The 15404-nt window shown below is 40.6% G+C and overlaps 2 protein-coding genes across 5 annotated transcripts in view; both read right to left on the reverse strand.

Annotated features, from left to right (window-relative positions):
- tln2a (talin 2a) overlaps positions 1 to 9589 on the reverse strand; it is a 93054-nt gene extending 83465 nt beyond the window's left edge. For 3 of the 4 annotated variants that reach the window (XM_032560239.1, XM_032560240.1, XM_032560237.1), the window contains exon 1: positions 9380 to 9589. The gene's annotated coding sequence lies outside the window, so the exon portion shown is untranslated. Of the gene's footprint in view, positions 1 to 9089; positions 9109 to 9379 lie in introns of those variants that run through there. The other variant, XM_032560238.1, reaches the window with a different exon arrangement.
- A 2383-nt stretch (positions 9590 to 11972) lies between these two features.
- On the reverse strand, positions 11973 to 14820 carry ddx28 (DEAD (Asp-Glu-Ala-Asp) box polypeptide 28). Its single transcript, XM_032560465.1, has one exon. The coding sequence runs from the start codon at positions 14610 to 14612 to the stop codon at positions 12903 to 12905; it is 1710 nt and encodes a 569-aa protein (XP_032416356.1). The 5' UTR covers positions 14613 to 14820; the 3' UTR covers positions 11973 to 12902.
- Between the last annotated feature and the right edge of the window lie 584 nt (positions 14821 to 15404).

Raw genomic sequence — 15404 nt, forward strand, 5'->3', positions numbered from 1 at the left:
CAGCCAGGTCAGTATGACTTTAACATAAACTCTGGAAACCAAATACACAAAGGAAATCTCTTAAAGCCAATAATTAACAACGATCCACATCTGTGGAATAAGTTCAGTTGAAGAAAGTTGTGAGGTCTTATTTTAAAGCCTCAAATGCACATTTTAAAAATATCTAATAAGCCATAAATCCAGATGCAAAATGATTCATGCACACCCATGATGAGTTGGATACTAATCATAAACCCCACAGAAAATACAAAAAAAATACAGGTGAAATGTTTTTTTGATGGCCAATAGATCAATCAAATATTTATGTGACATATTCTCTGTGAACAATGCACTGTTTGGCAGAAACCAAGCACAAAGCAGTGTGATATTAGTGTGATGAAAAAACCTATCACATGCAGAATGTGTTGCTTTTCAAATATATTGTGATGAAATATCATTTGAAACATTTGAAACAGCTGGTATTGTCAACCTCCCAAAACAGAGAAAACAAAAGGTAAGTATTTAAATATTTTCCCACTTCATGCATAATAGACTAAAAGCATACAAACTGTTAGCAATTATAATTATGGCTCAGAACAACCAACTGATTTGGAAAAGTGGCTGATTTAAAAATGGGCTGAACAAATATTTAAAGAAAAACACACAGCAACATGATTGATCTGAAGACTCACAATTTTGCTATTTATTAATATATCTACACCAAATGCTCCCCTTTTTACTTAATCAGTAAAGTAACAAAAATGAACATCTGAAATCTTGCACATGCACACAACTACTTGACAACATTTTGACTGTTTACTTTCACCCAGGCTCATCACTCTTCTCTAGAGTGTTTTGTCCATGCTGTTCTGTTAAACTCAACCCCTCAGCCAGCACAGAGGCCTTATCCCAAGGAGGGCAACTCCTCATTCAAGTCAGCTGCAAAACATTTGAAGGAGGAATTTATCCTTATGGAAAGCCCAAGAATAGCTTCTTAAGTCTGCAGGAGGGCTGAAAGGGGGCGGGTTACATTTCCAGGATATGCCCACCATGATCAGTCCTTCAGCTTCTAAACAAAGCTGTGAGCTGCTCCAAAGTCACTTCCTGGGGAATTCCAACATTGGATGATTTTCACAAACCAGTGTCACAGACACAGAAATACCTTGATGAGTGACATAAAGTTTGAAATTTGTCAACAAGCCTGTTGAGTAATGAGAACACCATTTCTTTCTGCCACAGATTCGGTTACAGCCAGCTGCTGAGGGACCCCCAAAGCCGCGGGGAGAGGGACGTCAATGAGCTCATCTTTAAAATAGAAGAGTGGGATTTTCTTTCATATGATGTCTGGATTTTTATTTTTGCTTCAAAGCCGTTCTAGCCAACACCATCTTCTCCTCATTTTACCCTGTGATCTACTGTATAAGCACTATAGTCATTTTTTTATTTTACTGCCGTTCCTACAAAGTGCTTTTTGAATTAATCTACAAGGTCTATCTAAAATTAAACGTATTGGAAGCATAACTGCTTGGTTCAGTTCCTGACTGCAGACTTTCTGACTCAGTTTATGGATTCCACCCTGCAATGTAATAGGTGTTCTCCTGTAACCTTCGGGTGGCTACTGGGCGTTCCGTTTCCAGATCAAATGGCTCCAACCAGAACGAACAAGACTGTCCCACCTGAAGCATTTTATAAAGCAGCATCAGGAGAAATTTAAAATCCACAGGCTGTTGTATAGTAACTGGGGACACATGGCTATGGACACAGAGCCATCTGGACACTGTTTGCAGAGAAGTGTGCTTATGTACTGGGAGCCACAGACACCTGATTAGGTTACATTTCTGCCCTGGTGACTAAGAGGCATGAGCCTGGAGGTGGTAGCAACCATGGCAGCAGGGATTTCTGTCGGAGACGCAGGCCAGTAATAGCTGAAGATGCCATAAACCCATTTCTGAGCATGTACTCTGTCAGCTAAAGGTTAGCTGATGCTGCAAAATGCCACAAGTTAAATGTTAAATATTTCACTGTGCACCTGGATTTGTTTTGACAGCGATGGTTTGGAAACCCTACAATAGCAAACTGCAAATGCAGTTTGCTATTGTAGGCGACAAGAGTTATCAGAATCAATGTGTATCAAGATTTGATAAAGTCACGGTTTAAAAATCACTATAATTTTCTGATATACTTTTCCTATAGTTTAAATTTATCTTAAGATGGCAGAAAAAAAGTCAAGGGAAGACAAAAGACTTCACCTGGCTATTTGAAGAAAAACATAACAGAACTGCCTCACCACAATTTGTTCCTGCACACTGCCAGCCAACAGGCTCAAAGAGAAGGTTCCTACGCTTTTCCCTCCTTTATTAGACAGATAAATGTGCCTGTCTGGAAATATTGTTGGCCACTAAAACCATGTCCACATCAGTGCTGTGTAAAACTATCAACTTTCCTAAGTTGATAGAGATATCTATCTATCCATCTATATATTTTATATTTTTGAGCAAGCACCATGAGTAATTTTTTTCTGTTACTGAGAGTCATAATACTGTATATCCTACTGGCTCACGCCCAAAATCTTTGCAACGGTTCATCTCTATGGCAACCTCTTTGGTTCCAAAACACTGAAACATGCACAAAACGCATTCTTCGTGCAAACTGGTGAATCTATGAGTTGCATCGCAGGACACAATGGGCCTCATATGGAGAATGCTGCAGAGTACAATTTGCTCAAACTACAGGCTGCTCAGCTTTAAAAAAAAAAAAAAAGGTACTTTATGTTTAAATATAGACTGAACAAATGGATGTCCTGATGCTCTGTCCTGGAGCTAGTCTAAGTATTTTAAATCAACTAATTAGAAAAGGCCAAAAGTGCAGAAAATTTGTGTGCTGTCATGCAGGCAATTGTTGTTACTGATTTATACTTCTACATACTGTGTGGGAGGTGGGTAAATGAGAAGTTTGTGGGAGGTGGGAAGGAAAGCTAGTAAAAACAAAAAAAAAAGTAAGTTATGACCTCTAACGCTATGCCTCATAACTTGTTATGCCTTAACTTAGTTTTATGAAAATCTTTTAGAGTCTGAATATTAATTCATATCATCTGGCAGGGGGACAAGCAACAGAAACCAGTCTTAGTTGTAATTGGGTGCATTTACATTTGTGTTGTTCCAAAGGTTCATCAATGTACTATGTCCATCTTAAGCAAATAAATAAATGAAATCAAATTCAAACTTCTAAAATATGAAGTTTGATTTTTGTTTTTAAATCTAATTTTGAGCAATAACAGATCTAGCAGTTCTAATATGAAGGAATGTGACTTAATGCTAGCCTTTTTTTATCCTACTTAAAATCTCATGACTTTTATATTCAAAGGTTACACAGGCCAAGGCTGATCACAAAAAATTTAAATTCTGCAACATTGCCAACTTGAACTAGGCCACACATTCCTCCATCACCCTTCAGAATCTCACACAGTAGTGCAGGAGCTTCCCACTCCAACATATTTTTTGTTTGTTTTACATTTTGTTGCATTGGTTAGCTCAAGAGCATTAAACAGCATCTTTATCTTGTAAAGCAGCTGGATCAACATGGCATATGTCAGATTGTATAGTCAGCATATTTACCAAGAATCTCTGAATTTATTTTTTAAAAAGAAAGAAATTTGGAACAATTGGGAATATACCTTAAGTGTCATTTCCATGGGGTTGTACCTAAAACATCTGACTGGTAGTATCCTTAATGATTTAAAAGACAAATGGTTAACCTAATTTCTTGTGATTTTTGGGGGATTATGCCGTTTTTTTTGTAAACAGTTTCTATACAGGGCTTCCCAGATGGCTCTGAAGCAAACCATCTGGAATGTCAGGCTAGGTTAATGCAACAGCCAGCAATCCTTACATATCTGCATTTTGGCAGAAATGCATGAGAACAGCAAAGGGTGGTTATGCATATATAGCCAACATGAGGGGAAGCAGGCGCCAACACTAATGATGTAAACTCTAACATACAGAGAGCACAGCACATTCAATAAAGTGGTGAAAAACAAAAGTAGGTTGGAAATCATGAAACCTTTCTGTATTATAGTCAACCTAAACAGAAAGCTAAACCTTCAATAAAAAGTCAAAAGCATTTTTCATCTGATCTGTAAAGGCAGAATGGAGCGTAAATGTTTGTGTGCCTTTAGGTGTTTAGAGGTAGAACACACCATTCTAACTACCTAGTTATGTGAAAGCACAGCTACAGCATAGCTGTGAATAGTGAGTATACAAAAAACAAAGAGGTAGAGTTTTATTAACAAGGATGTCTTTTTGCAACCATGTGCCCTAATGATGGCATTTTAGAGGAATTTTAACCTCTGGACCCCACAATCAAAATCCCAGAAAAAAAAACAACTAGAATTTAAAAAGAAGTCTTTGCCTTCTAAAATTCAAACAAAATATCAAAATAAATTTGCGCCAATTTGACATATTTAAAATTGTGCAGTGACAAAATCATGACCATGTGAGAAAACAAAATAAAAACAGATTCTCTTATTTTTTTCAGTTCAGCCCTGCAGGTGATAGTGCAGACAGCAAAAAGGATTAAAGATGCATTTTAGACATGTTCTGAAGGAAACCAATTTTGCCGGCTTGTATCTGCAGTTGCGTGCTATTTGGTGTTCTGGTACAACACTTATTCCCTAACCCCCAGAGACTGGTGAAGTGCCCATTTCTTTCTCCATCATCCTATCAAACATAAAGAGGATGCCAATGCCTCAATTCAAACCGGTAAGGAACGGGTCGGTACAGTTCAGTACGCTGTCTGTTTCCATTATAAAAGTAGTTCACACCCATAGTGCATTATTTCTGGGCCCCCTTCAGTTGTAGTTCCACAAGCCAATAGTGCAGCAAAGTTAGTGTGGAGTGATTGGCGTCACACAACAGTCGATTGATTGGATGACAGAAAACACTCGTCTCGTGCTTACAACAAGCACGAGGAGAGTATGTCGACATGCTAGGCGTTTGGGTTTCACCCCACCTGCCCAGTGAGAGCCCAACTGGTGGTGGAAACACTTTCTTAAATACGCCGTCCCATAAAATGGCGTACCGAACCGCACCGACCCGGGCCGTGCAGCTCAGTGGAAATGAAGCTGAACTCCTTTGCTTGAAGTCGAGAGTCTTCCAACTTGTCTTTTATTTTATTTTTCCAGTAAGGAAGCCAATAAATGAAACCTTTAGCAAAGCAGCCAACTCTCATCTAAACTGTTCCACACAAAAATATCAGCTGAACAACGTCTTCCTCTCTGAATAACAAACGTATTACTTTCGACTTTAAATTGAGATAAAGAGCCAATATAAAACATGGCTAATAAACTACAGCTGTGGTTGGGTATGATGTCAGCGGTAATCATTTTCTCTCGATTTGTGTACAACACAATGATAACCTCCAATTTGGAAAAATCTCTCTGAAGTAGGGGGAAGGAAAGAACAGTACACAGATTATATCTGGCAAGTTTGGCCACCAAACACAGCTTGCTTAGTTACCAACCTGGCAACCATTTCCTAACATTTATCTCAGGCTTCAAGATTTCACGGAAAAAGAAAACAGCAAAGAGGAAAATATTATACTTTTTTTAAACTTATTTCTGCGCAACATTGGGCCAGGTATTAGGGGATACAAATTAGAAATCGTGAAAAAGAACTGTAAAGAAATACTTGATGCAAGCATGCTTTTTTATTTAACCTATTTGCAATCTCCTGCAGGTAAATGGTAATAACCGAGCTGTACTTGCAGACCACAGCTCTGCAACAATGATTGACCTGGATGATAATGACATTTCCCGCCTGGCCATTTTTTCCCTGTCTGCACAGCAGGGCTACCTGACCGAGCACAGCTGCAGCAAACTGTTTGCTCTCTCTCCTTCTGTGATCCACACTGTGATTAAACTGTCGTTATGGGTTCATGCTCATTACTTCCCTGGTGGCCACTGGTCGTGACAGAGGTCTGTTTTCATGCAGAACAAAGACACAGATCAATAAATTGGCCACGTGTAGTAGAGCAACCTGACAATGTTGGTAGGAAATGTTCATCACCAAAGGATACTAGTAAAACAAACGATTGTCACCGATAGTTTACAGCTTTCTTCGTTGTCCATTAACAGACATTATATAGATTCCGCTAAATCTTATTCTATGCTATAAAAAATGAAGATGCTTTAAATGGTGTCTTTAACCAGCAGTGCCTTTCCTGAAGTGATTTCAGCACTATATAACTGAACAGCTACTCTGTTTGGTGCATTGGGTGATAATTCTGTTCAAGGAATATCAAATAGCAGAACAGATGCATAAACACGTTCCCCCAAAGGTCAGTGCACTTAGAAATGTAATGAGTAGGTTTCTGATTGTTGCTGTTATGCGAGTTTGGTCGGTTAAATAAATGATTGGGGCTGTCGCCGGTGGTGGAGCCGCATACCAAGCAGGAGCAGCAGCAGCTGAAGGCAAGATTTCACTACAGGGTTCTGGGGAAAAAATCTGACATTTTCAGGGAAGGGAAAAAGAGGCAATGGGCGCAGAAGCGCGAAAGGCCCGCCTCATTAGACAAGGAGCTCCCATTCTGAAAGGACAAATTTTTAATACGGGACACTTTGGGGAGCAGCATGAATGTTCTCTTTGCTGCTGCAGATTCAGGATGGATGCTTTCCACTCCCACAGGATCCACCATGCTTACTGGACGAATGAATCTAAATTAATGGCTTTATGTTATTAAGAAGAAATAGTTTAATTTCTTTTTTCAGTTTTTTTTTTTCCCCCCCACCACTTTCTTAAAGTTTAAGCATTTTGGCCATCCTCATCTGCAAGCTCATTTCAATAAATGAAAATAATTAGCAGAACATTCACTTATTTCAGTTATTGAATTTATTGAAAAACAGAGTGAAATGTTCAAAACAATTTGAGTATTGGTTGGGGTTCTTTTGCATGCGTTACTGCATCAGTGCAGCGTGGTATGGATGCACTCAGCCTGTGGCTCTGCTGTGATGGTAAGGAAGTCCAGCTTACAATAGTAATAATAGTAATAATTACCTTCGTTTCATCTGAATGTTTGGCTCTTGTTTCCATTTTCTTTTTCTTGATACTACAGACCCTCTGTGTGTCAGGTGAGTTTGCTGGCCAGGTTTAATTGATGTCGACTATCATCGTTAAACTAGTTATTGGTGCCGTTTAAAGTGAGCGGGTGGCAAGTGCTGCCAGAAGCTTGTCATTAGAGGAAAGCATGAAGTGTTCAAAAAGTTCCAGATTAATTAGCTGCACCAACTTTGACATGGCTCCACAAATTATCAATCACTGTAGAAACTTAACACTGGACTTCAGGAAAGTCTGATTCCTTCCATCGGATTCACAGACCTTGATTTTCAAATGGGTTAACACGAGGAAAGTGACGGTGGTAGCTTGCATGTGTGTGGTGGCTCCGGAAGCAAGGCTATCCACTGTCCAAACTGTTTTATACAAAATCCTCTCACAGATGTGGTTATGCCTACAGTTTGCACACCTTTTTCTCTCACACTTTTTCTTCTACTCCCATTTATATACCTTGTTCTGTGTTTGGAAACACTGAACACCCAGTCTCTAACAATGATGTGGCTTACCCTCATTGTAGAGGAAGTCAATTTGTGATTATGTACGCGAAAGTATAACATTTGCATCATAAAAATACATTTTAATCGTTCTAATTTTCTGAAAAACTGAATGTTGGGTTTATATTAGCTGTGAGCCATAATTATAATAATGCTTAAAATGTCACTTGCTAAGTACTGAATCTATTTGAGCTTCAGTTTTTAGGTAGAATTACTGAAAGAAATAAACCTTTTGATTAACCGTATTTACAGTAGATACCCCTGCAGCCATGAGCACCAAACACAGTGAAAGTATAACTGGTCTAATTTATTATTTGCCTGCAAAGTGTTGATGCTTCTCGCTTGAAATGCACCCAATATTACATCTGAGAAGTACCTTTGCAATTGTTAAGAAGATTGCTATTCCATTTACCGTTTACCTCCAATCCAAACACACAGGCTAATGTCCGACATACCCAGGGGATTTGTAAGACAACAGCTAGGAGAGAACTGGTTCCTGAGGAATTACATACAAAGTGGAGCGGCTGCAGCCTATAAGGTCATGTGTCTTTTTCTGACAAGCCAAGGTCCAGGCACTCAGAGGGAAAGAGTGTGTGAGAGGTGAGGGGGCTTCAGGGGAGGATTTACTTTTGGCCATTAAACTCACTTGCACATCAAACAACACAGGTTGCCCACCACTCCTGAACCCCCTATCTCCCATCTCATATGACCCGTCACGCCTGCCTCCTGGCCGACTCACAGTCTACAGGCAGCCACTCTAAAATTCATTGGCTGCTGACTGACCAGCTAGGCTGTAATACTACAGAAGCTATGAGAGCCTATTGATCCGCGCGCACAAACTTGCGCATGCAAACAGACGCAAGGACTCAGCGTGGGGGCGACGACATCTGAAGATATCACCAGATTTCTTGCGCCAGCATGTGTTCACCTGTACATAAAATAAAGGCTGAATGAATATCGGCGCCTCGGCTTTCATTGAAGGGGTGTGGCAGCGGAGCGGAGACACAGACTCCCATCATCAGCGTTTACCCAACACAAGCGGGCGTGCGCTGCATTTGATGCTCTCTCCAGCACACTCGTCGTGAAATCACAGACGCTAGTTTGGTGGGGAATCGCAACCAAAGCGTGGGAACCCACGCTGGACTGAAAGATACGTTGGGCGCTGCAGAATACAGGCGCGTCCCTACAAGTTCAATAAAGTGCGATGCTAAGCAAACGAGAAACGCGCTTTGCGTGGGTCGTCAGTTTAAATAAGCCGTAGGGTTAAAAATGAAAACAAAACAAAAAAAGTTAGAAACAGCTGGCTTTGGCATTTAGTGGAAGCTTTGACTGACATGGAAACATGGCGGAGGCTGGCTTCTCTCTGGCCAGTGTGGTGTAATTCATGTTACCAGCCTATCCGTGAACTCTCCACGCTTCCGAGTCCTGCACACCCGCCGCAATTCGCAGGCTGGAGAGCTGCGGCTTCGGGAGCAGGATAATTGTTATATTTAAATGCCCGCAAACTCACCAGGCGAGCCTCAGCTGTAGCAACCCCGCGGCTTGTAAACTCCCCGCAAAAACCAAGCGAAAAAAAATGAAGACCAGCGAACAAGTTGTTTCATATGAGAATTAACAGTAGAATTGGAAAAAAATATCCACAGCGTAAAGCGGGACAGTCACGCACTAACACAGACTCACATGCATGCTGGGATACACGCTGGGCGCTGTTTGAATATTATAAAGAGAGGAGGTCACCCAGATCTGCGGGGGAGATGGGCTCCACAATAAGCCGATTACAGGATTGGAGTATCGACCTACCTTCAGATGCGCTGCTGGGGCATTTCAAGAGACAAGACGCGCATAAACCAGCAGCCGGCCAGCCTGCAGTCCCGCTGCTTAGCACCGAGATATCCTGCACGTTGAGAGAAATTTCCAAGTGGCTCCGGACGGTGTGCTGTGTGTGTATGTGAGGGAGGGAGAGAGAGGGAGCGGCGAAGCGACAGTGTTGTTAGATGTGCGTGGATGTGTGTAAATGGGGAGTGGGACAAAGAGGAAATGCGTCATTATAACTGGCCAGTACGTTTTGTAGTCCGTCGGCTCGGATGCGCAACCCTTGGAACTACACAATGGGTCAGAATAAATAGTATATGCATGGGTATCTTAATAAATTCAGATACTATTGAAGAGTTGTTGTTTTTTTTTTTAAAGGAATTCAATTTAAAAAATGAAACTAGTACACAGAGAGTTATATGGTTCAAATGTTTATTTCCACTAATTTTGATTAATACAGCGAGAAGTTGTGAAAACTAAAATTTCAGTTACTTTGCGTCTGCTAAAGAAGCTGGCGGTTCACAGAGTGCTTTATCCAAGCACATAAAAGGAAAGTTAAGTGGAAGGAAAAAAGTTTGTAGGGAAAAGGAAGGTGGACGTGCAACAGGAATGACCGCAGCTTTAGGTGGAATTTTAATCCGAAGGCCATTCAAGAGTTTGGAGAAGATAACCAGGAGCATACGGTGACTAGAGTCTGTGCTTCAAGAGCCACCACACATGGACGTATCCAGGACAGCTTCTACAGTTACATCCCTTTACATCTGAACTGTCTTACCTGCACTGATGAGAAAGACAGGCTGGTCCTTAGTCATTTCAGATGACAGTGAAGTATGCATTTCAGATATCAAGACTGACGAGTCCAGAGGAAAAGGTGAAGGCACAAATTCAAGTTTCTTGAGGTTCTAGTGAAGTTTCAAGCACTTCATGTCATCCTCTGTTGAGAAGCTTTATGGAGATGCTGATTTTATTTTCCAGCAGGATGCTGGAAAAAGCACAAGTTCTCTCAATAATGATCATGGTATCCCTGTATATACCATGCTATATCAACATATTTTTCAGCAACCTGGTGTTTTTAAAAAATATATTTGATCTTACTGAGATGGACAACTAATAAATAATGAATAATTTGTTCCATAACAGCTCTACTTTCTCCTTCATTAAAATATGTGTAATATCAGTTTTGGCTTTCTGTTCTCTGCAGGAGACATTTTAAGATTTTATTGATTGTCCTTTAAGCCTTGCATAGACGTATTGCTATTTATTTAAAGAAATGCTGAACTTGTATGCTCAGCTGTAGCTAAACTCATTCTGTGAAACAACTTCTAATAAAAAAAAATATATATCTACTTCATTTTCTTCTATTTGTAAATGAGACAAAGACCCTGATGTAACCCTTTTCTGTTTATTCTATCTGGAATATTTCACCTCTGTTTATTCATCCCTTTGTAGATTGCTTTATTATGTTTCCTTTTTTTATGTGAAAAGTGTTTCTATGAAAGTCTCATAAAAAGCACTTATTGAGGTGCACTGTTCTGCTTTTATTGAAACTGTACATTTTCACTGTGGCTTTATCTATTTAAAATAAAACAGTACTTTCTACACTGTAGTTAAACTTGCATCTAAATATCATAGTTTCTGCACCTTTTTAAAGAAAGTTGCTCAGTCTGTCAGCTAGGTCTAGGAAGCTGCTTAGATTAGCATGTTCCTGCTTAACCAAAGTGTTATTTTTCTGTTAAAAACAGAAACACAATTCATAATTCATAATATGTTGCCTAGCTGCAACATATTAAGTTGTTCTCTTGTATGTATTTAATCTCCAGAGCCACTAAGTAGTCAACACTCCAGCTGATAACTGACTCTATTCAGCAAGTGACGCTAACCGGGCAACTGGAAGTGTGATACATGATGTGCATGTGTTTCTCACTTTAATAATACTTTACTTTAGCTGAGCTCAGTTAAAAATATAAGCTGAGGGATTGGTAGCAGTTGCTCCACGTGCTATAATTGGAGACTGGGTCTGTGTTGTCAGGGTACAGTTGGATAAAAACACGATCCTAAATGAGGAGGGGTCAAAGCTTGGGGATGTTGACCCCTGGTTGGAGGAGGATAACTACAGCTGAATACCACACATTCTGATACAAGCCTCTTGTTACTTAAAGTTAACACTGTCTGCCTAACACTGATATTAGTCTGCTGCTATAATCTCTACACAGTCACAAGCATTCAAGCAATTCACTGCCATTTGTTTTTCATAACTCCCATTTAGTTGTAGCAAATGGAAGTCAAAATTTAGCTTGTTCTATTTTGGAATAGTCTATATTAAAAAATATATTTTATCCATTTAAAATAACATGTAAAAAGATGTCGCAACATCTCTAGACGCTCCAGATACTGTCTGAAGCTGACAACTTTCCCTAAAACTGATCATAAACTGGTTCGCAAGAGAATCATGAAAAAAGTGAACTACTAAGGGCCAAGTAAAAATCAGATAAATGTCGCCATCGTGTGGTTAAAAGTATGCAATACGGGGTGCATAATTTTTTTCCTCCAAGTAGAAAGATACCAAAACATTTATACGAACTTAAATTTTAAAAAAATCATATTTTTATTTAAGCAAGAAAATAATGCTGACAGTTCTAGTCAGGTAAGAAATACAACAATTTTCATTGTGATTCATAATTCCTAAAGATTTCTTTGTTTAAAGAAACAAATGTGAAAACCAAACTTTATAACCGTACAGTAGAATAAATATATAATACAAAAAGGGTTTCTGCACATTTTGTTTCAAAATTCCATATTTCTACAGACTTTCATTTTTTCAGAATTTTCCGTTTTTGTTAGCCCAGTGAAAGTAGAACGATCAGATTTAGACAATGTGAAAATGCAACAACAAATTCACTCCAGAAAAGATGTCTTGTATTTGTACAAGGATCTACAGAATATGCACATAGAATTTAATTTAATGAAAAGATATAAAACCCTAACAATTGTTGACCATGTACAAAACGGTAACCTTCTTTTGCATCTACTCAGCTAACATTTTTGTAAATTCAATGACTGCTTTAATTTAAAAATAGCTTTTTATTTCGATTACAGCAGTATTGTCCAAACTTTTTGCACCTTGGATCCAAAACTGGCAAGTTGAAAGCACTCAGTGGTCATATTTTTTATTTGTCCAACTAAAAGCAGAAAATAATCAGAATTTGTTACTTTTCATTGCTTTGCAATAAATTAAAAATGCAATACTTTTAATCAAAGCAGAAAAGAACACATTATTGTAGGTCTGAAAAAGTCTCGTAAAAATAAAAGCGGTGTAGTTTCCTGCCACTCTTGAACCGTGGATGGGGGTCACAAAAAACAAATCAAAGACAGCAATTTGCACACCCCTGAATTAGAATTGAAATATTTCTAACAATAATAATAATCACAGAAATATGACGGATAAACCAGCAATACAACATTTTCTTCATCATTCACGTGTTATACAATCAGTTTTTCTCATTGCTGTACATTAATTATCTCCCAACATGTGAATCATTTGCTCTGTGTTTTCCACTTTAGCTTTCGGCTCCTGGATCTCGGATTTCATCCCTGGCAAACTGGTCTTTCTTCGAGCTGCCGTCTCGATGTTCTGCACCAGCTCCACGTCCCAGGGGTGCGTGACGAAGCTGAGCACCTCCCCGTCCTCCACCCCTCCCGCTCTCCCCACTCTCCCTGCTCGGTGGATGTAGTCCGTGTGGGACTCAGGGAAGTCGTAGTTGACAACCAAGCGCACTCTGGAAGTGTCCAGGCCACGTGAAGCTATGTCCGTGCATATTAGGACATTCACAGCGCCCTTCTGGAAGGAGTGAAAGATTCCCGTCCGCACCACAGCGGGCATTTCCCCCTGTAGGCGAGCATGCTGGACCTTCATCTCCTCCAGTGAGTAGCCCAGCCAGTTAACAGTGGAGGACTTGTTGCAGAACACCAGAGCAGCACCTCCTCCTTTTTCATGCTGGAGCTTAGTCAGGTATTGGTAAAGCTCCAGGACTTTGTCGGCACCCTTTACCTTCAGGAAGGTCTGCTTGACGTGGGGCATGAGATAGTGCAGCATCTTGCTCTTAATTGTAATAATTTTGCCCAGGTCTGTCACCTTGCTGAGAACTTCTCCGACCCCATCTGGGAAGGTCGCTCCGATCAGGAGCAGCTGGGTTTTATGGCCCAGGCCTCGTGTCTCCTTGGGATTGCTTGCAATGTTTGTATGAGATAAAATTTCCGAAAGTAAATCAGAGAAGCTGGGGTCAAACATGGTGTCGGCCTCATCCACAACCAAGAAGTTCAGCTCGCTCAAATCCAAGCAGTTTCTACGCAGGCCTTTAACCAGGGCACCTGGTGTGGCCACCAAGATATCTGGATGATTCCTTTTAAAGACTGTCTTGATGTGACCAACACCTCGTCCTCCACCCACAGTACTAGTACGCAAACCCAACGGCATACACAGAGTCCTGGACACAGCCGCCACCTGCTCAGCCAGCTCCCTGGACGGAACCACAACCACGGCTCGGATCCTGTCCGTCGTTTTGTCTTGCGTGTTTTCCTGCAGCCTGTGAACAACAGGCAGCAGGTAGCTCAGGGTCTTCCCACTGCCTGTTTCTGCAGCACACAGGATGTTGTGACCTCTCATGACCTTTGGAATGGTCTGAAGCTGGACAATAGTGGGGTGCGTGATCTCGACTCTCTCCAAAGTTTCAACCAGCTCCTTGCAGATGTGAAGATTCTGAAAGGTTGTGGGTGATTTCTGCTCGGTGTCCCCACTCTGGCTGGCTGCAATAAAAGGAGCCACTTCTTTGATGTTGTTGATGGTGAAGTAGTCACCAAATGACTTATTGTGTTTCCATCCCTTGGAGCAGAGGACGGGCTGCTCGAACTTCCCCGCGGTGAACCCGGCAGACTGGTTCAGAGAAGGGTTCCTGCTCTGGATCAGCAACTTGCCCGCTTTGACGGTGCTGATCTTGGGTTTGCCTCGGGCTTGCTTCACGTTTTCCACGCGCTTTAGCAAGTAGCGTGGGACGCGGATGATCACCGTGTCCTCTGGATTCGGCTCGGTTTGACAAAAATGAGCTTTTGTCGCTGAGAAATGATGGCTTAAAGACGCCGTGAGTAGCTCAGAGCGGAACAGCCTGCCTGATCCGAGGGCTTTTAATGCTCCTGAGGCAACCCGGGCGACCTTCAAAGTCTGCATTATGAGGCCGGACTACGTCCCGCAATCATCCAGCTGTAACTTGTCAAGAAGGAAACCACAAACCTGACGATGGTAAGCCAGTTAGACGCGTTGAAGATCGGCGATAGCCTTCAAAACTCTTTAAAAACACCGTTGCGCTATTAGCATTCTAGCAACCGAGGAGCGCCATGCTGCCTTGGTAAGCACTGATGACGTCAATGTCGGGGTTTGATGACGTTTTCAAAACAAATGGCACACTAAATGGTGGTGGGATGTATCATTAAATTTTTATTTTAACCCTTTGCGGTTTTCTGAGACAAATTTGGAAAGGATTTGTTTTCATCATGTTCTGAAAAAATAATTAAAATAAAATTACAACTCTAAAAATGTCTTTCCAAGAGCTTTTTATCGTCAAAGATAAGTTTTGTCAAAAATCTTTGGTCGAATATTGACTATGCCTCCCCACGATTGTTCTTCTTGATCAAGCATAAATAAAATAAATAAATAAATAAAAAAACATTTCATCTTAACTTTCCAAAGGTACCTTCCTTCACAAACATATTAAATTGAGGTGCATCAGACTTATAGGGTTTAATATGATGTGAGCCTAACCTTTGCAGCCAGAATGGCTTTTACATTCACAAGATTTAGAAGTGTATTTATGGAAATTTTGCACATTTCTTTTCACAGAAGAACCTTTGTGAAGGATATATACAGTATATAATGTGTATACACAGTCACATCCACGCCGTCACTCAACTAAGGCTCCATTGTTGGATTAAAAGTACCTTTTGAATACAATAACCTTCGAGC

Source organism: Xiphophorus hellerii, chromosome 4 (assembly GCF_003331165.1).
Source record: "Xiphophorus hellerii strain 12219 chromosome 4, Xiphophorus_hellerii-4.1, whole genome shotgun sequence".
NCBI classification, from domain to species: domain Eukaryota; kingdom Metazoa; phylum Chordata; class Actinopteri; order Cyprinodontiformes; family Poeciliidae; genus Xiphophorus; species Xiphophorus hellerii.